Source organism: Phragmites australis, chromosome 11, assembly GCF_958298935.1.
Source record: "Phragmites australis chromosome 11, lpPhrAust1.1, whole genome shotgun sequence".
In the NCBI taxonomy this organism is placed as follows: Eukaryota; Viridiplantae; Streptophyta; class Magnoliopsida; order Poales; family Poaceae; genus Phragmites; species Phragmites australis.
Window position 1 is genome coordinate 20538547 of NC_084931.1, and position 19679 is coordinate 20558225.

Sequence of the window (19679 nt, forward strand, 5' to 3'; positions counted from 1 at the left end):
GGCAGCTTCACAAAACAATGGATCAGTAGGCACAATATGTGGTTTAGCATTGTCTTGCTGGATAAATATGGGTTTGTTAACATCTTCATGTGGCCACTTTGCTCGAATAGCAGGCAAAACCTTATCAATGATAAAACTTCTAGTGACTTCTTTTGTAACTGATTTGATGGGCTTCATTTCAATTGTACCAGCTACCCGGTTAACACTTGTCCTCTTAGCACCTTCATAAGTAACTAGAGGGAAGCACCCATTTTTTCTATCAAATGTGCAAATTCCATCAGAATCAAACCTTGGACGAGCAACGGCACACAAGAACATGATTTTAGGGATGAAATTCTTGCTTTTACATGTCCGTGTGGGCTCATCTTCATCCGGAAGCGTATAATATCTCTCTGTTTTTCTTGTAAGATTGAACCATTTTTCATCAATAAAAACAACATCAAACAACCCCTTAAATATTGGACCATTCGATATGCTATCTTGGTCAAGCATAGATACACACCATTGTAACCTACTTTTCTTGTTTGCATCTGTTAAGTGCGGTTTTATACTGTTTGACTGACGCCTAATGAGACCTTCCCTTTTCAGTGCTAAAAGCTTGGTTTTACTCACATGTAACCGAGCACATACATCTTCTAGTGTTGTTCGATCTGAAAAAGGAACATGACGTAGCGCAGATACATCTACTTGAACTCGCTTACGACCGGAGTTGCACTTTCTATTGTCCACATTAACCATAGTGCCTTGATCAAGATAATTTTTACCTTGCTTTCAAATACGCTGAACTGTTCGTATTTTAACTGAGAATAATTCAACAACTTCCTTAGTCACGTGACGCTTCAATTTTCCATTTGTGCTTCTTGCTAACAAGGCTTGAAATATTTCTCTTCGTGTAGCACTTGACACGTCTTTCTTGCCTAAACATGTATACTTGGATTTAGAAGAAAAAAATCACACGAGTAAAAAGGAGAGAGTTTACCGTTTTCTTCAGGTGGTTCCATGTCCATATTCATTCCATTTTCCAAAGCATTGTCGTTAGTATCTAGAGTAGAATGCCAAAACATGTATTCTCAAATTTAGACAGAAATGATGCACGAGTAAAAAAAAAGAAGTCAAATTAAACATCAAAACAACAAAGAAACATGAGAGTATACCATTTTCTTCGGGTGGTTCCAAGTTCAAATCAATGTCATTAGCATCTAGTGTAAAAAATATGTGTACTCGGGTTTAGAAAAGAATGTTGCACGAGTAAAACAAAGTTGAATTAATCTCAAAACAACAAAGAAATGAGAGTTAGTACCATTTTCTTCGGGCAGTTCCATGTTCAGATCTATCCCATAGTTAGGAACAACTTCATCAGATGGTTCCATGTTCAAATCCATCTCCTCAAAGTGGTTTTCTACTTCTGCAATCTGCTTTATTTTTTCTGGTGCGTGGTGATACGAGAGAAAACAATACAGTACTTAGGAGAGTTAGCGTGTATATATACGTGCGTACGACTAGATATTTTAGCGCCAAACCATTCGAGTAGGCGAAACGATTTCGCGAGGAAAGAAAAGATGGCGCCAAGAGAGACATGCAAATGAAAACGAAAAAGAAGCCTGGCGGCAAGAGAGGCATGCAGGAGATGGGATGGTTGTTGGCTGGGGTAATTAAACAAAGCCCTGAACATGCAGAATGAATAAACAAATACGGCAAGCATATAGAAAAAAAAATTGAACAAAAGAAATCACACGCAAGTGCAGCAAAGAAGAAAAGATTAACAAGAAAAACAACATGCGTAGAGTGATGCTCGAACGTTGCACGTCTCGTTGTAGGGACATCGTCTCAAACCACTCGGACAGCAGCGCACATTTGTTTATTTTTGTGTTCCGTGTAACTTGAATTAATATGGGTAGAATGGTAAATAAGCTCCCTAATTAACCTTTCATTGGTATGTGAAATCAAGTCTAAAACGTCAGCTTTTTAAAGACCGGAGGGAGTAACACATAATGAGATAAATTACGTATTCATTCAACGATACTTTTATAATATACTTTTATTTTTATATCTTAAATTTATATTTAATATTATCATATCTTGAGCTAGTGACACTTAACCGGATGGAAAATGCATATCTACCGTACACATAGCCCACCACCCGCGTGACAGCTTCTCTGTGATGCAATGCCATTCTCGTACGGCAAATGCCGCTGCGTTGCAACTTGCAAACTTTGCAGCCGGAACTCGGAGCGTGGCATGCAAACAAACCAAGGCAGCCCCACCCGTATCCGAATTCAAAATTCGGCGTCACCGAAGGTTTCGAGCGGTCGAACCAGAAGCCCCCAACTCCGAATTCCGTAATCGCCCAACCCCAAGCAACCTCCGACCCCGGTCTCCTCCCCCGAATCAACCAGACAATCAGACGCGCCCGCCCCCACCCCGTTCCCCAGCCTTCCAGAGCCCCCCGGGCCCGCCGCCGCGGGGGATGCCGCCGGCGGTAGCGCCCGATCCGCCGCGCCAAAACCCTAGCGGGCCCGTGGGCGCCGCTGCCCGCATGGCCAACCCGCGCCCAGGGCTCGGCCTCGCGCCGCCGGGCGCCGATCCCTCCTCCGCCGCGGCGCCGCCGCCTTCCCGACGCGCGCCGCGCCTGGCCAAGAGGCGCCACGCGCCCGCCTCCTCCCGCTCTCGCGCGCCGCAGGCCACCGCCGGGACGTGGAGCCCGTTCGGTGGCGGCGGTACGGATGGTCCGAGGCAGGATGGAAACGGCGGGATAGGGAGTGGGGGCGGAGGGGCCGGGAGCTTTGTGTTCGGTGCTGCTCCGGCGGTGGGCCAGCAGCTTCCGGAGCCAGCCGTGGCGGCGGTGTCACCCAGTGAAGCGCCCTTCGTGTTCGGGAGCGTGAGGGAGAGCCTGCCTCGGTTCGAGGAGGGATGGTCAGCTTCGTCGAAGCTGCCCGATAAGATGGGGAAGCTGAACCTGCGTACTCGGGGCGAAGTTGGTGCTGGTTTCCGTCAGGGGGCGGATAAAAAAGATGGGGGTTCTGTATTCGGTGTTGGTATACCTGGTTTGGTTCCGAATATTGAAGTGAATGGGCTCCCGGAGAAGTTGACGCAGTTGAATTTAGGCGGTGGAGCGCCCTTGCGGAGTGAGAAGAGTGAGAGTGCTAATGGCGTGCCGGAGACCTTTGTGTTTGGAGGTAATGGACCTGGGAGTTTTGCTGATGGTAGGAATACTGCTGCTATTGGTGCACATCCATTTGCTTCCAGCTCAGTTCAAGGTACCGATGCAAAATCTATGCCAGAGAAGTTGACACTGTTCAATATTGGTAATCAAGCACCTTCCAGGGGGAAGGGGAGTGAACATACGAATGGTGCGCCAACGGTTTTCATGTTTGGAAGTTCCGCAGCATCTGGTCACGCGGATAGTACAAAGAATGTTGCCTCTGGTGCTAATGCCAGTTCATCTAGTGCTGCTAACTGTTTGGATGATGCGAGTGTGCTCCCGGAGAAGATAGCACGGCTGAATATAGGAAGCGACATGCCCTTGGGTAACATGAAAAATGTTTGTACTAGTCATCAACCTCAAGTGTTTATCTTTGGGAGTGGAGGAGCTACAGGTGCTGCTTTTGGTAATGCAACAAGCAGCACTTCCGATAGGAGCTGTGATTTTTTCTCTGCAAATAGCCACGCTTCTAGTTCGAGCAATGATTTTCTCTCTACTGCAAATAGCAACGCTTCTAGTTCAGCCGACGGCACTGAAAATTTGCCTCCAGAGAAGACATCAGATTTTAATGTAGGAGGTGGACTCATGTCGCCGAGCATGAAAAGTGCTAGTGCTAGTGGTCCACCAGAGGCATTTCTATTTGGAAGAAATAGAACCTGGAGCTCTGTTTTGCAGTCTGCAAGCAAAGCCATGGATGATGGTGGTAATTTTGTCAATGATTCTGGTACAAACACTTGCACTTCAGCTCATGGTACGGTGGAGAGGACACTTCCAGAGAAGATGACAAAGTTAAATATAGGATCTGGAATCACATCTGAGAGCAGGCTAGATGAAACTGCTACTCGACCACCAGAAGTATTTGTATTTGGCAGTAACGTATCTAGCTTTTCTTCTGCCCAGACTGCAAGTGTGTCGTCCACAAGTTTTCAAACTAATGCATCCTCTCAACCAAAGGACCAGGGAAGGAACTCTACTAACAAGAATATTAGAAATTCCTCAAATTCTGAAGCAAATAGTGATAAAAGATATGGGTCAAGTAACTTTGTTTTTGGTAGAGGCAGCAATGTGACCGCTCGTTTTGAAGGAGCTGCAGAATATGCACTACATGATGAAATCAAGAAATTAAACATCAGCAGGGAAGGGACTTCACTCAGAAGTACTAATTTGAGCGATTCTTCGACTCATAAATTTTCTTTTCAATGCAAAGCAGATGCTACTTCAGGATATGGTGCTGTTCCCAAACCCAAAGTTCAAGAGCCATGCCCATTTACAAATCTGAATCATTCGTCTAGTTTCTCTACTTTTGAGAATGCAGTGCCTGCTTTCAGTTTTGGAACCATGGATGCAGAAAGAGAAACTGGCCCTGATACAGTCAAACAGGAGTTACCTGGGTGTTCCAGAGAGACCTTATTTGGTCTAGACAATATAAAGTCAGCATACAGGGACAAAAAAGAAGCACATAAAAGCACAAGGAAAAAGAAAAGACCAACTAGGCTAAAACAACATTCTCAACTCCATCAGGCTGTTTCTCAAGAAACATGCATTAATGGAGAAGCATCAGATTTAGCAGGTGACTATTCACCAATGGATTGTTCTCCTTATCCAGCAGCAGCTGAACAGGGGTCGACAGAGGCATATGTGGCTTCAGATCAGTCTATTCACATATGTGATAGTAGTATCTCAAATCGAAACTCCAGTTGTGCTGAAGATGATCTAATTTCCACAACTGAGCACTTTGTAATCGATACAGACCTTCCAACCTTCAGAGATGAAGGTAGAGTTCCGAATGTAGATGCATCTGAGAGCAATTTTGTTAGTAGCTTTTCTAGTTTTGAAGAAAATTTTAGCAATTCATCACAACATTCTTTCACTAATGTGAATATTGACACAAATGATGAATTCAAAATGGGCACAACAGAAGCTTGTGCTGATGGTTATGGGTACAATGTTAGTGGGCAAGCTTGTGATGAGAATACCTACAGAACACAACATGAGTTTGGTGAAGCTGTTGCTTTTCAATCAAGCTCATCACATTTTAGTGGGCTAAACTTTAGCTTTGGTGCGTCATCGTCTCCTCGAAGCTTGTTATCAGCACAAAGACGTAAAACGAGAAGGAAGTTGAGAACAAAGGGTGGTTCGACATCTAAGTCTTCACCTACCTGTGCTTCTGTCCAGCTAAAATCTTCACAAGATGTAAAGGTCATGCAGTGTTTCCCTGAAACAAGTAAAAATGAAGACCCAGTTAAGGAGCAACCAACAAGAGATGCTTCTACTTCTGCAGCCCTGGAGACTTGTGAGACCTGGCGTACTAGGTTTGTTTGAACATGTTTAACGTTATCTTACTATCTCATTGTCATGACTTAGATATATTTTGTACTAACTATGTGATTACTCAAAATTTGATATAGCATAGCTTGTTTGTTTAATTTGTTCCAGTGGAAACAAAGCCTATGCAAATGGCCACTTTGCTACTGCAGAGGATTATTATACCCGTGGAATAAATTCTATTTCCCATCATGGCACTTCTGGACACTGTTCCCATGCGTTGATGTTGTGTTATAGCAACCGTGCAGCTACAAGAATGTCGCTTGGCAGGATGTGGGAAGCCCTTCAGGATTGTTTGATTGCTACATTTATTGATCCCAGCTTTCTTAAGGCTAAAGTTAGAACTGCAAAGTAAGGCTTTGTTATCTTCAACTCAGCTATTTCGTTTTGCTGTGTATTGGTATTCTTTTCAATGCGTAAGTATGGTCAGTTCAGTGATTGTGCACATATTAGTACATTTGAGAACATACATGTTTGTGCCCAGTAGCGGAATGTGCTGCTTTTATGTGTAACATAGTGTGATAAGTTATCAGTGTTTTCACCTTATCTGGAAAATTGAAGGTACATGTCTCAGCACCATTATGCTTACATAGTTCAGATCTCCAAGATAACAATGGTATGTTTTAAATGGACGAAACAGTGTTTTTAAGAAAAAAAATATATTGGTAATATCTGGCTCCATTTATTTGTACTTGAGTTGGGATTATTGATTCTGCAATTTCAATTGCACAAATTTTCCGTATCGTCCTTTTGCTTCCTTGAGTGACAGTTAGTTTGATTTTATTTTCTACCCATAAATGCAGTTGCCAGCTTGCATTAGGCGATCTTGATGGTGCATCAAGGAGTTACACGTCCTGTTTGGAGTCCAGTAACACTTCTGGTTCTGACCTGAAAATATTTGCTGAGGCTTCTGATGGTTTGGACAGAGTCAAGGTATCTTTCCTTTTTGCTTAGGGCAGATGGCAGAACTTTAATACTTCTGATGTTCACTATTTCTAGTTTCTTTACACTCTATGTTTTGTATAACTTGATATTTGCTATGTTCTAGAATGTAATAATACCTATGTGTTTATCCCTAGAACCTACAAAAGTAGTTGTAGCGATTTGTTAAGTTTCCAAAACTATTCACCATTTCTTGAAATAGTAATGCCTCACAAATCTATGTATCTGACCTTTTGCCTGCCTTGTTGGGTTCAAAGGACTGGTTAGCAGAACACTTGCAAAGATACCTATCTGGCTGGTATCTGAAGTTGATAGGTGCAAAAAGTGACTGGCTATCAGAGCACTTACAAAGATTAAGTTTTCAGGGAATGGTCCACGTAATTCTGCACCATCTAGAACGGAAAACTCTGAATCAGGGTTGTAAAAAGAATAGTTATAGAGCTGATCTGCTCAATTGGTAGATATTCTTTACTAGTAACGTCACAAGCAAACCTAGTTTATATGTCTTCGACACCTTCAGGGACTATTGTAATGTAAGATAATTATTCTTCAATTAGTTATTGACTTAAGTTCCATGTATTCCCATTAAGTTCTTTCAAGCTGCCAATAATGATAATATTTGACCCTTTTTTTTCTTATCATCAGAATGCAACTTTAATGAAGATACTGACCTTTTGGCTGTTTGGATTAAATACATGTGTGATATGATTCTTTCATGTCACTTTGCATTGAGGGGGTTGGTTGACTAGCCTTTTGCATCAAAATAAATTCTGGCAACATCTGAATCAAATGAGATCGATGCATTGTTAGTTCTTGGGTTCTCTCTCTTGTTTGCGCACCTTGTTTCTGTCAAGGAGCCTCAGTTTTCTATTCATTTCCCCTTTCCAGGACCAATATAATTATCTTAATCGAGGAAAAGTAGGTATAGTGAAGGTTCTGTAATCAGGTGGGGAAGTTATTTTTTAAGATGTGCATTCTCCTTTCTGAGCACACATTAAAGGGGGAGTATGTACACCCGGGAGTACAGAAAAGGCTTCCTCTCTCTCTCTATACACACACACACACATACACACGGCGAGTCTATTCTACGCTTAGGCGTATTATAATTTACTGTTGTGTCACACTCCAGTTATAACTCAAACAACTGTTAGTTATAATCAGCTAGGTAGATCAGTTACAATCGCGCGTTCAGAAGTATATAATTGTAACCCGAGAAACTAATGAGTTACGTTTTAGATTGTACTATGATTACAATCGTGTTCCTTAGGTTGTACATCATTAGGCAAGGAATTCGTTAGGAGTTACGTTCATCTATAACACAATTGTAACTCTTTTTTTTTTATTTACGTCTGGTTGTAACTCCCTGTCTTGTGGATTGTAACTCTACTATTTTTTAGATTATAACTGGAGGTGGTGCAACAGCAATTAGAGTTGAGTCTTATATATATATATAGATAGATATATATATATATATATATATAGATAGATAGATAGATAGATAGAGAGAGTCTTTTCTGTACTCCCGAGTGTACATGCTCAGAAAGGAGAATGACACATCTTAAAAAATAGTATATACATCTTAGAAAATAGTATATATATATATCAGAAAGGAATATATACTTCAGTTATAACAGGATCAACTATGGATCAAGCCGGGAGTATGTGCTTCCGGGAGTACAAACTTGTGTGTGTGTGTGTGTGTGTGTATTAGCAACAAAATTCACTCCTCCAATCCACAAAATGCAAAAATGCTATTCCATAGACTAAGGCATATGTTAGCATGTGGTCTTGATACCAATAACAGAATTATGTTGTTATGTCTATATTGTGTTACTTAGTTCTATCCGATGCACAAGGATGGCTTACAATAGCATAATTGAGATTGAATTCATCAGCATCATCAAATTATCTGTGTATACTTGGTTGCATTCATGCAACATGAAATCATTGTAAATCATTCGAATCATGATATAAAGTCATGATTGTGTGACCACATTAGGGTTGCTGCACTTGGATTTCCCATTATAAATTGTATTCAGTTCAAGTTTAATATCTTAAGACACATCCTCACTGCATTGCCTGTAATTTCTATACATACCTTTGGTGTCTGGCTGGGGCTAAGGAGCTTAGAGCCTTGTGGCCGGGTTAGTGCCGTTGTCTTTGGTCGTATTTTTCTCATATCTGTGGCGCGTATGTTAATCTAAACATTGAAGAGTGTGCGTGTGTGTGTATGTTGTGCCTCCATTTTGGATGTGCACTTGTATTTGGGCGGACCTCTCTCTCTCTCTCTAATACAAATATACACAGCTCTTCTACGTGTTCGAGAAGTTTTTTTCTGTACATACCTAAGATACCTTCTTTTTCCTGAACTACAAACTTTATTATTGTCATCCACGAACTCATCAAATCTGCTCCTTTGTGCTATACAGCTTATGGAATTATCCTGTACCCTGATTTGATAAACTTTTCTTGGTTTGGGGTTTATCTAGTACAAACCAATGCTAGGTGCAATCAGGCGAACTAATCTAATTTGGGCATCAAATGAACACAGATTCCTCTTGAAATTAACTTTCCAGTTCCACGTTTAACATTTAATTTGTGCTAGCATCTTTTGAGTTTCTCCTAACATCTTTTAAGTTTGTTTATTTAACTTTAATGACGATACATACATAAAGTGCTGAATGAAGTACGTACCCAGATTTAGATTGTTTCCTGTTGGTTTTGTGCTACCACCTAAACCGAGGTGGCTTCCATGATTGCACCTAGTTATTAGTTTGTGCTTGAGTACTTCATATATCCTATACTTGGTTATGTTTATATATACTATCTGCTGCATTATTATTTCCTTATGAAGTGTCTCTAGTTCATGATTTCAGAAGTTTTCCTCCACAAATGAGGTCTTAGCATTATACCACATTCATATGCCTTTTATCAATTCTGCAGAGAGTGGCAGATTGGATATCCCAGTCCAAGGAACTTCTTAAGAAAAGAACATCTCCTGAAGCAGCAACAGCTTTAGAATTGATTTCCAATGCATTGCACATAAGTCCGCAGTCTGATAGCCTAATGGAGATGAAAGCAGAGGCACTGCTGATGGTCTGTATTTGTTTTTTTGTCTGCTTTTTCCATGGATTATTAAGAATGTCTATGCTATAAGATGTTCAAGTGATGTCTTGTTACTAATATCATTGCTGCACTGAACAGCTACGAAGATACGAAGAAGTGATTCAACTGTGTCAGGAGTCTGTAAATCTGACTGAAAGAAATTCGGTTTTACTCAATGCTAATGGAGAATTGAGGAATTCCAGTGTCTCTGAAAAGAGACAATGCTCTGGAAGGTACTGGCGGTCCTATCTCATTTGCAAGTCTTATTTCCTTTCAGGCAAACTTGAAGAGGCTCTTGACTTGCTAAAGAAGCATGAGCAAGTCAATCCTGTCAAACAAAGGTAAATTTGTCATGTTCTATGAATGTCCTTTGTTTTTGGCGGTTCACGCTTTTCTTGCGAATTGTGATGTTTTACTTCTGAATGGTGTAAATCACGCAGTGATGAGAGCACATATCAAGAACGTTTCTCATCGTTGTCAACAACTATAAGACAACTACTTTCCCTTAAGGTATGTCTCAACATCTCTCTCTGCATCCTCTGATGGCAAGCACTTGTAGGAGCCCAGTGTTATGTGTTCATCGTATTTAATACTTTCAATGTTATGTAATTTTTCTGTTATTTTTTTCGCTTATCTTGTCGATGTCATTATGTATTCCAACAATTATCTTCTCAATTCTCATGGAGATTCAGGACTAGCACATGATATATCTCTTTGTGGGACATGTTGCGTAATTTTCCAAGTGGTGCTTCTCTTCTAGTAGACTATCATATCCCATGTTATCCTTACTGTTGGGTTTGGCTTAAAAAATGCGAACAGGCTGAGCCTTTTTGCCACTTTGTGCTTCTCCTCTTCTTTTCTCCATAGTAGGATGTGCAGGCAACAGACAGCGGCCCAGTGCTTAATAACTAAAATGTTTGTCTATTTCTAATGTTTAGTGCAAAATCAAAGAATAAGCTATAAATTAGTAAGCCTTGAGAACTGAGATTTGCCACTCAATTGAGGTGCAGTCAGGATTTTTCACTCCATTCTTTCACTGACATGTGGCCCTAGGAGTGAGACCTCAAGTGGCAAATCCTGAAATGTCAATCTTTCCAGTGGCGAATTATCAAATTTCCTTTCAATTTTCACTTATGTGGATGACAACTAGCATCGCTGATCTGTTTTCCTTCTAATCCTTAGGCTGCTGGGAATGAATCATTTCAAGCTGGTAGATATTCAGAAGCTGTGGAACAGTATTCATCGGCTTTGTCATGCAATAGCGAATCACGCTCCTTTTCAGCTGTCTGTTTTTGCAATCGTGCAGCTGCATATCAAGCACTTGGTCAAGTTACTGATGCGATCGCAGATTGTTCACTTGCCATGGTTCTTGATGCAAGTTATCCCAAGGTATATTGTGAGAGCTCTCATTCTATTTTACGAGCATGCCATTTTTCATGCATTTCTATGTAAAGAAAAAATGATGAGAGATTTGTATCAACTGTTTAAGCTCTACATGGTTGTTATAAATTTCAGGCAATTTCTAGGCGAGCCACCTTATATGAGATGATAAGGGATTATGGACAGGCTGCTAGTGATGTAAGGAAGCTAATCTCGCTTCTTGAAAAGCAATTCAATAAGTCTAGAGTATCACCAAAAGTTGTGAACAAGCACAGCGATCTGAAGCAAGCACGTGCGAGACTTTCATCTTTAGAGGATGAAGCAAGAAAAGATACTCCCTTGAATCTATATTTAATCTTGTAAGTTTTGCAAATTAAAATTTACCTTTTTTTACTCTAGTAATATTTTCTTCCCTCCAAATTGTGTCCCGTCAACCTGAATGTTTTCATTCTTTTAAAGCAGTTGACACTTATTCCTGCATTTGATTTCCACCTGCTATTATCACTGATCCAGAGAATGAAAGAATAATGCTGATTATATGCCTAATTGTGTTGAATGCACTTTACTTAGTGACTTCAAAAGGAATTATGCTATTCCATGTGTGTTTTGCAATAATATTGGTTGGACATTGAAGTGACAATGGCTGAAAAATGCCTTTGTCCCAATAAAAATATATTCTTGTGATAGGCCCTGTTCCCGGTATCAACAACGAGAAAAAAGAACCGAATGGAAACAGCAACTATGGCTCTCGGCCCAGACAACGTCCTAGGCGTAGTTTAACTGTTTATCGTGAATTATATTTGACATCGTGAGATGGCAACATAGCATTTCTGGAATTTTGCATCAATCGTGTCTATTATTTTTCAATACAAGTGGTACTGCTAGGTGCTATGCATGGCAGTGCTGGACCGGTCAGTATTGATTGTGTGGTATATTTTGCATAACTTTATGCTGGATTGAATTTGGTGTTGATAGATGTTACAAAGTATAAACCTGGCAGCTTGCGGGCACAATAATCTGCTAGTTAGTACAAGTATAGTAGGGTGCAACTAATAAAGTATTTGAGTATTTTGTCAAGCATGGGTATGATTTCCTCTAGAAAATTTAATCCAAGACAGGAGCTGCAGAGTTCTTGTTAGTGGGTGTGTGTTTAGGGGTGGGAGGCAGTAACTACATTAGGACCGAGATTTGTATATGTTGCTAGAGAACTTCATCTAGAATGTCATAGAAATAAGTTTGAGCCCTTTATGTTATACTGTGGGGAACTCCCCCACAATTCTTCTGTAAAAAAATGTTTTAGCACTTTATGTTTAGTAGTAAAATGCTCCGTACTGTGAGCTAGTCAGGTCATATTAAAAAAAAAACTTGACCAATCTAAGAGGAACTAGGTGGCATTATAAATAAGAAGAAATAGACATCTAAATTCGTGTTGAAGAGGACTCGGACCTGCGTGGTTTAGGCGTACATCTACACCCTCAACCAACTGAGCTAGTCTTAGTTCTTAGTCAGGTCATTTCTATTACACTCCCACTTTGACTTCTAATGAATCGCACCCTTCTTATGACACGAAACATATTCTATTTTGCTCATGTTATGTGGAGATAAACTTAATTTACTGACTATCCTTTTTTCCTTTTCAGGGGAGTCGAGCCGTCTTGCTCTTCAGCAGATATTAAGAAAGCATACCGAAAAGCTGCATTGAAACATCACCCAGACAAGGTCTTCATTGCTTTAGATGAATTCTCAGATTTCATACAGAAAGCTTGCTTTTAACACTTCTTTGACCTACAGGTTGTTCAATTGCTAGTAAGGAATGAAAATGCTGATGATGGATTTTGGAGGGATGTTGCCAAGGAAGTTTATGCAGATGCAGATCATCTGTTCAAAACAATTGGGGAGGCATATAATGTTCTTTCACACCCTGACAAGGTAAAATACAAAGTCAAATCTATGCTTAAGGAAATTACATAGTAATATTTGCATGCCTTAATTTTGACCTTCTCACTCGATTGATGTTTTTGTTTATTTTCTAAGGAATTTGTTATATGCATGGTGGGAGAAAATTGGGAATTTGGGTTGATAACTTAAGTGCATTTTTCCAAGTTGCAGGTGTTGTATGAACATTCTGCAGGAAATAATAGGAGTAATCGATACATCTGCCATCAGCAGACACATGTTTTTCATGGCACTGTGCACACGGACACATAATAAAGAAAGCAAAAATAAAATTGAACTGTACGTAGGAGGAACTGCATATCTTCTGCATATCTTTCATTTTAAGGAGTGTAATTGAACCCATGACCCTAGCTACCAGTCTCGTGCCCTGCAGCTCTATCACTAGGTTACATAGGTGTCCTCCATGTCTACAGAACTACTTTAAGCATGACTTTTCCTACTCACTGATGGTAGTTGTTTCGAATTTCTTATAATTACGAAATGAGACTTGTGCAGTTTTCTGTTTCATCATCCTACACGGATGAATTTGTTTTCATGTGTGTACTTGTGTTCGAATTTCTTATAATTACGAAATGAGACTTGTGCAGTTTTCTGTTTCATCATCCTACACGGACGAATTTGTTTTCAAGTGTGTACTTGTGTTCGAATTTTGCAGCGTCAAGAATATGACTTCGAAGAGGATCTAAGAAATGCTAAGAAGAGAGCACCTAAGGCGAGGAGTATGCATAGGTCACCAGAACCAAACTATGGCAACAAAGGTTTCAACCCACGTCAGTGGCAGTCAAACAGAGGTTCATCACGACGTTGGTACGGATATTCAGATGATTACTGGTAAACTTATTGGCAGCTACATGTGGTGTGGTCATAACGCGAGAAGCAACTTTTTCATCAGTTGCATTTGGAGCAAGGCCTCCTTGCGCCATGGCGCGTGGCACCTGTCTTCCTGGTGTTTTTAGGCGCCACTGCTAACTCACCGGCCTCTTTGGCACATGGTGGATCGGTCAGCCCATGGTTGATGCCATTCTTTTTGGAGAGGATGGAAATATAAGGATTGATCAGTTGCGATGATTGCTTTTGACACTGCGCTGGTGTACTGGCTGGGCCAGCACATAAGCGGGACATCAAGTCATCTTGTTGGCATGATGGCCTTGAGTCTGAACACTAACGGCTATGGGAGTGGGACATTCTATCTTTGCTGACATGATCTCAGTCCGGACACTAACAGCAACATCAAAGGTTAGAATGCATGGAGATAAGGTCGGTTTCTCCATAGCAAATGCATATTTTTTTCGTTTAGCGCATAGTTACTGTCTCAGGGTACAGTACCAAAGATCACCAGAAAGATGAAACGATACATGTTCTTTTCTACGTGGTCTGCGAACTGCGGTTTTGTTCTGGTTTGTATAAATTATTCAGATGATGTACCATACCTGAATGGGAAACAGAAAGAAAAGTGGTACATATTGTAACTGCCCAATGTCGATTGCATAATCTCGAGTTTTTTATTCTTTACTACACTTGTTATGAATAGCAAGAAGAGCACCATGCCTTTTTGTTAACAAATATTACGACGCATATGCAGCTTTGTCAAGCGAAGCGTATCTAGCCGAATTCTATTATTGTTAATTACAATAGTGACGCGAGGCCTAAGCGTCAGTGAAGGTCTGGCCGGTAACTTCCAAATTGTGTCCGCGCGAAAAAAGAAAACCAAATTATGGTTACATTACAATCAATATTGCACTTTACGAAAATTAAAATATTCGGTGGTATTTTGAGGGAGTGCAATTTTGCCAGTAGTATTTTTTAACCGAGGGAGTGCAAGTTTGCCACTTGCCAGTAGTATTATATTTTGGTGAAATCCACCGGTAACTTGTATTGTGTTCTCACTTAGGTCTATGAACTCTCAAATTTTAGACTTGGACCTCAACTTGCTAAACGTACCACCCAAGGTCCAAAACCCCTTGTATCCTTGGAATAATGATGTGGCCGCTGACAGGGCATGCTGACTGTATAATCTTCTCTCTCATCCTCTCCTCTCTCTCATCTCCTCTCTTCTCTTTGGATGGCCACTCGGAGCCCATGGCCTCTTCACTGGTGGAGCCACCAGAGTGAATTGGTGCACCTTCTGCTAGCCGACATCACTAGGGCCATCGCCACAGCTCCCAGATCCGTCAGTGGATTCCACTTTTTTTTTTTTTACTGAGTGAGTGTATGTTCCAATTCTCAAAGGTCATATTTTTAATCTAATGGAGGGTATCGTTCCAGTTCTCAAAGGGGAAACTCTCTTCCACGTGACCTTGCAACTTTCAAAGTATAAGTGAATTGTTCATATTTCTCCATTAGCTTAGTATGTACCAGAGATCTCGAACTTGAGTCCTGACGAGCACAATTAAATAAAAATTACAGTTGACTCCTATTTCCACGTATTAGGCTTGAGGGATCCTCTACATGAGGGGAATTGTTGAAGTATAAGTGAATTTCCTATATTTTCCCATCAGTTTATGTTTATGAGGTCAATTGGCTAGTGCATGCAGCTCAATAGAGACGCTCTCAGAGACGTAGCTGAGGAGGCCAGCCATGTTAGGGTTCTGGGGGCTTCACTCTCTTGTTGGACATAGATTTTGAGAAGGATGCAAGCTTGCGCAGTGAGCAACAGCAGCGAGGTGACAGGGACATAAGAGGTGGGGTGTGAAAGACTATTACTCATCCAGCACAGCTCAGACAACAATCGTTTCGAACAGAGGCGTGATGGATCAGGAGAACTCGTGTGATGCGGACAAGCTGGCGTGTGTTGGAGGCGTACGTGTGTGTGTTGGGTTCACATGAGTAGGAGGGTAAAAGGAGATTGTGTGGTCTGTAACGAACTCAAATTGAATAGATAAGAAAACTTTGAACCCAAACGAAAGATAGAGCCTGATGGCTCTGCTCTTCCCGAACTGCTTTCCCCTTTTACTGTTCTTCTCATTTGACTGACTTGTGTTGCTCGAGCTGATCGAAATCGTTGCGAGGTTCATGACAATTGGTATCAGAGCCACTCACCATAGACCTACATTGGAGCGTCACCGTGGAAGACCCCTATTCAAAATTGTGTTACCAATCGTAGCAGCAGAAGGCGCATGCCATGGAGGAGCAGTTCACGACGTTCCTCAAGGCTTACAACGAAGATCGGCTGCACCAGCGTCAAGACAATCAGTTGATGCAAGAGCACATGAAGGCTTTGCAGAGATCGTTTGACAAATGGTGGTTGAGTTTGGAGACGAGGGTGGTGGATCTACATCAAGCCATCAACATGCTGAAGCAAAGTCCATGGCCGAAGTAGCCTTGGCCTCCATATTGGCATCCTCTCCCACATCCATATCCGGAGCAGGTATGCGCAGCCACCAAGTGAGGAGGATGGGGGATTAGTGTCGACAAACCATCTCTCGGCCACCTGCGCTCACTCTTCACTAGGCTGAAGCCGATCATGGTCCAAGCTCGCAATGCGCCATGCCTCCCCTCTCTCTCGTTTCCTATGGGGCCCAGTGGTCAGAACCGTCTTCCACCTCGTGCGATACCCTTCCATCTTCGACACCGACTCGATTTTGAACAATCTCGCTGAATCCACCACACAATTAAGGAATTAAATCACCAATTGGTTCTGGGAATGGAAACCGAGCAACCACACAATCAAGCCACGACCGTTTCGTGAAGATTTTGTGCACGTAAGACGAAAACTGAAGCTGGCAATGACGCGCGTCGCCTTGAACCCTAAACTGCCTTAGTCCCACCTTCTCACCATATATAAGGCCACCTGAGACCCCCACAAGCACCCCAAACATCATCGCCTCTTTTCCCCAACTCCTCGCTGCTAGAGCGCTGCGCGAGAGTCCCCTCACCGAGCTAGCGCCATCGTCAAAGGTCCTCACTGTCGTGATGCCACTGCGAGCCACCTCGTTGTCCCGAAACTCATCAATTGAGTTCATCATTGCCGCTTGGTGGTACTACACCGCTCGTTGGAGAAGTTGGACCAAATGAGCTCAATCTCGACAACACTTCGGCCTTGCGCCACTGCAAAGAAGGCCGCTGGTGCCGCCCGTGCTCTAAGCAGCCTCTCAACGCCCACAACCACTCCAATTGAGTTCTTAATCACCCCTGGTGCTACTCCACTGCTCGTTAGAGAAATACGAACCCTCTAGTGCGATTCCGATTACACACCAATGAGCCTCCATCACAACCCGACCATCGTCGCCGTCAAAGACTGCCGGAACCGAGCCAGGTATATATATATATATATATATATATATATATATATATATATATATATATATATATATATATATATATTCGACAATTAAGATTAGATGTGGCATATCTCTTCGGTGTAGGTTGATCTCAATTGCTCAACTATCAGTTTCAAAATCAACACATTAGATACCAATCATCAACCACCTCACCATGCCTTGTCATCGCTAGCTTAGCACCATGTCATGTATTTGGCTTGTGGTCATCCAGTCAACACTCTCTTCTACTTTTTAAACAAACTAGTACAATGCCCCTACATCGTAACGGATCTTAAATTTTGCACCCCTACACTATATTGCAATGGATCCTAATCTCACACATGTACAATGGCCCTGTTAGGCACAACTTGTGCTTCTGCACAATCCGCTTCCTTAAGAATCGTATGAAAAGCAGATTCTGCTTCTCTGGATTATGCAATTCATTTTTAGAATCCGCTTACTGATAATCTGTTGTAGAATCCTACCGTTTGGCATAGTTTCTGCAGATTCTCCAGAATCCACAAGCAAAAGCTGTGCCAAATAGGGCCAACATTATTGTACTTCCCACACGAAGAAACAAAACACGATGCTAAAGATAATATAGTAAGGTGCCTGTGCATTGTCATGGGTTACAAATCTTAGTCTCAATATTTATTTTGTTTATCACATAATGCGAACAAAATATGGTGTTGTTGAAGACAATACATAAGTTTAGTTGAAAATAAATAAATAAATAAATAGAGAAGACAATATATATAAATTCTGACAATGAGTACTGGATAACTACCATATCCGGGCACCCCAGTTTCTTGTAATTCTTGAGCGTATCTCTATCTCTGAGAAAGGGATACCTGGATGAAAAAAAACTACCCGTGTATACCTAGGGTATCCCATAAACAGAAAAGTTTATCTCCAAGAACAGGAAGGAAGACAACAAAGGATGTACGATGCCCCTATATATACTGAGCCTAGGGATCCTGCAGAGAAAAAGTGATTAGAAGTTGCACAAGTCGCAAGGCAACACAAGCCGAGCAAGGAAGTCGCTGACTAGGATAGATTCATCTAGGCTAGCTGCACACCCCCTGGTAACATTCTCTGATCAATAAAAAAAAACATGACATATGGTTATTATCCTAAGGGAGGATCGAAACTACCCCTCTTTGTGTTCCTTTGATTCTTTTGCTCAAGACATCCTCCTTCTGTTCTACAAATTTGTAAGATCAGCGGTTCATCAATAGTCGACAGCTGGCGTCGTCTGTGGGGATCATGACAATAGGTGTTGAATATTCTGCATAGAACATGCTACCTGCTTCACCCAAGTCTACACCGAGGACTGTTTTTTTGGATTAGGGGTTCTACGACAATTTTACCCCTCTTCCCGACGAACTGGTGATCGATCAGGTGAATTTCAACAAAGATCTTTATGGTGACGATTCTAGCAACGAAGTAAGTCGCTTTATGGATCAATGCACCAAGGATTATGGCATCGAGTTCTAACCACTTGATTTCTAAGACAATCGTGAATGCCTAATTCATCACAAGTCGGGATCTTCCCCCGTCACTTCCAACAACATGGATTGTCAAGACACCTATTCGGAGCAATTTGATGAAAAATCCATGATGAATCTGGATACTTCCTCTAGTGGAGGTTACCCCCGAGAAGTCTTTGACATCGTAGATGGGGTGATGGTCTCGACAATCATGATGATGACCTTGCAAATGTACAGGGCCCTCCAGCTCTAATGAGCACAGTTACTCAAGCCTTCCACGATATAATACCCAGATTTTCGGCCAACCCTATTGGCCAGATATCGCTCCTCGTTACATTCGGGAAGCATGACAACTTACGAACAAAAAAAATTATATTCAACGCGGTTGACATGGAGACGACATACAATGCCATCTTGGGAAGACATACTCTTGCCAAATTCATAGCAGCCACGCATTACATTTATTAGTGCGTGAAGATCCTGAGGCCCGAGGGGGTCATCACTATTCGGAGTTGCCCCAAGGCAGGTCTCCACTACGACAAGTGGAGTCTGGATATGGTAGCTCAACACCAACCAAGCAAGGAACCCAAGATCTTAAGGATCAAGGTGAACAAGAAGCATTAGTCATGACCGTGACCATAGTGCCTCGAGAGGAAAACCTAGAAACTCGGGGGCTTGGTTCCACATCTAGTATGGAACCCATATAAATAACGCCTACGCTTCCCCCAAAGTAATAAGAGTCACTGCTTATCAGCTTAATCTAGTCTGTGTCATTTAGTTTTAAGATATTAGGTCCAAAATAACTCGTAGGTCGTCAATAAGCTCTGTAAGTCACAAGTTTAAATACTTAGATAATAAAGATAATATTTTCTAGGAAGTCGATCGAATTGTTTTCTTGCTTTACTTGTTTGCTTGCGCATCCACATGCCTAACAATGAGATAAGCTGCTTCTCGGGTTCTTCATCCCAAACGTGCACCCGGGGAGGCAAAAAGATTTTCTCGACCCAAAGGCAATATGAG

At 41.6% G+C, this 19679-nt stretch overlaps 1 protein-coding gene across 1 annotated transcript; it reads left to right on the top strand.

Moving 5' to 3' along the window:
• The first annotated feature begins 2235 nt into the window (after positions 1-2235).
• On the top strand, positions 2236-14422 carry LOC133885814 (uncharacterized). The gene is made up of 11 exons (XM_062325562.1): positions 2236-5514; positions 5639-5878; positions 6331-6460; positions 9413-9565; positions 9674-9915; positions 10015-10084; positions 10757-10963; positions 11090-11313; positions 12595-12673; positions 12746-12883; positions 13566-14422. The coding sequence occupies exons 1-11, from the start codon at positions 2468-2470 to the stop codon at positions 13743-13745; spliced, it is 4710 nt and encodes a 1569-aa protein (XP_062181546.1). The 5' UTR covers positions 2236-2467; the 3' UTR covers positions 13746-14422.
• The last annotated feature ends 5257 nt before the right edge of the window (positions 14423-19679 follow it).

What these genes read in the sequence shown, in the direction of transcription:
- LOC133885814 (XM_062325562.1), top strand. Translation starts at nt 2,468, where the DNA reads ATGCCGCCGGCGGTAGCGCCCGATCCGCCGCGCCAAAACCCTAGCGGG. An exon ending in TGTGAGACCTGGCGTACTAG is followed by an intron (nt 5,515 to 5,638) that starts GTTTGTTTGAAC and finishes AATTTGTTCCAG; the next exon opens with TGGAAACAAAGCCTATGCAA. An exon ending in TTGATGCAAGTTATCCCAAG is followed by an intron (nt 10,964 to 11,089) that starts GTATATTGTGAG and finishes TATAAATTTCAG; the next exon opens with GCAATTTCTAGGCGAGCCAC.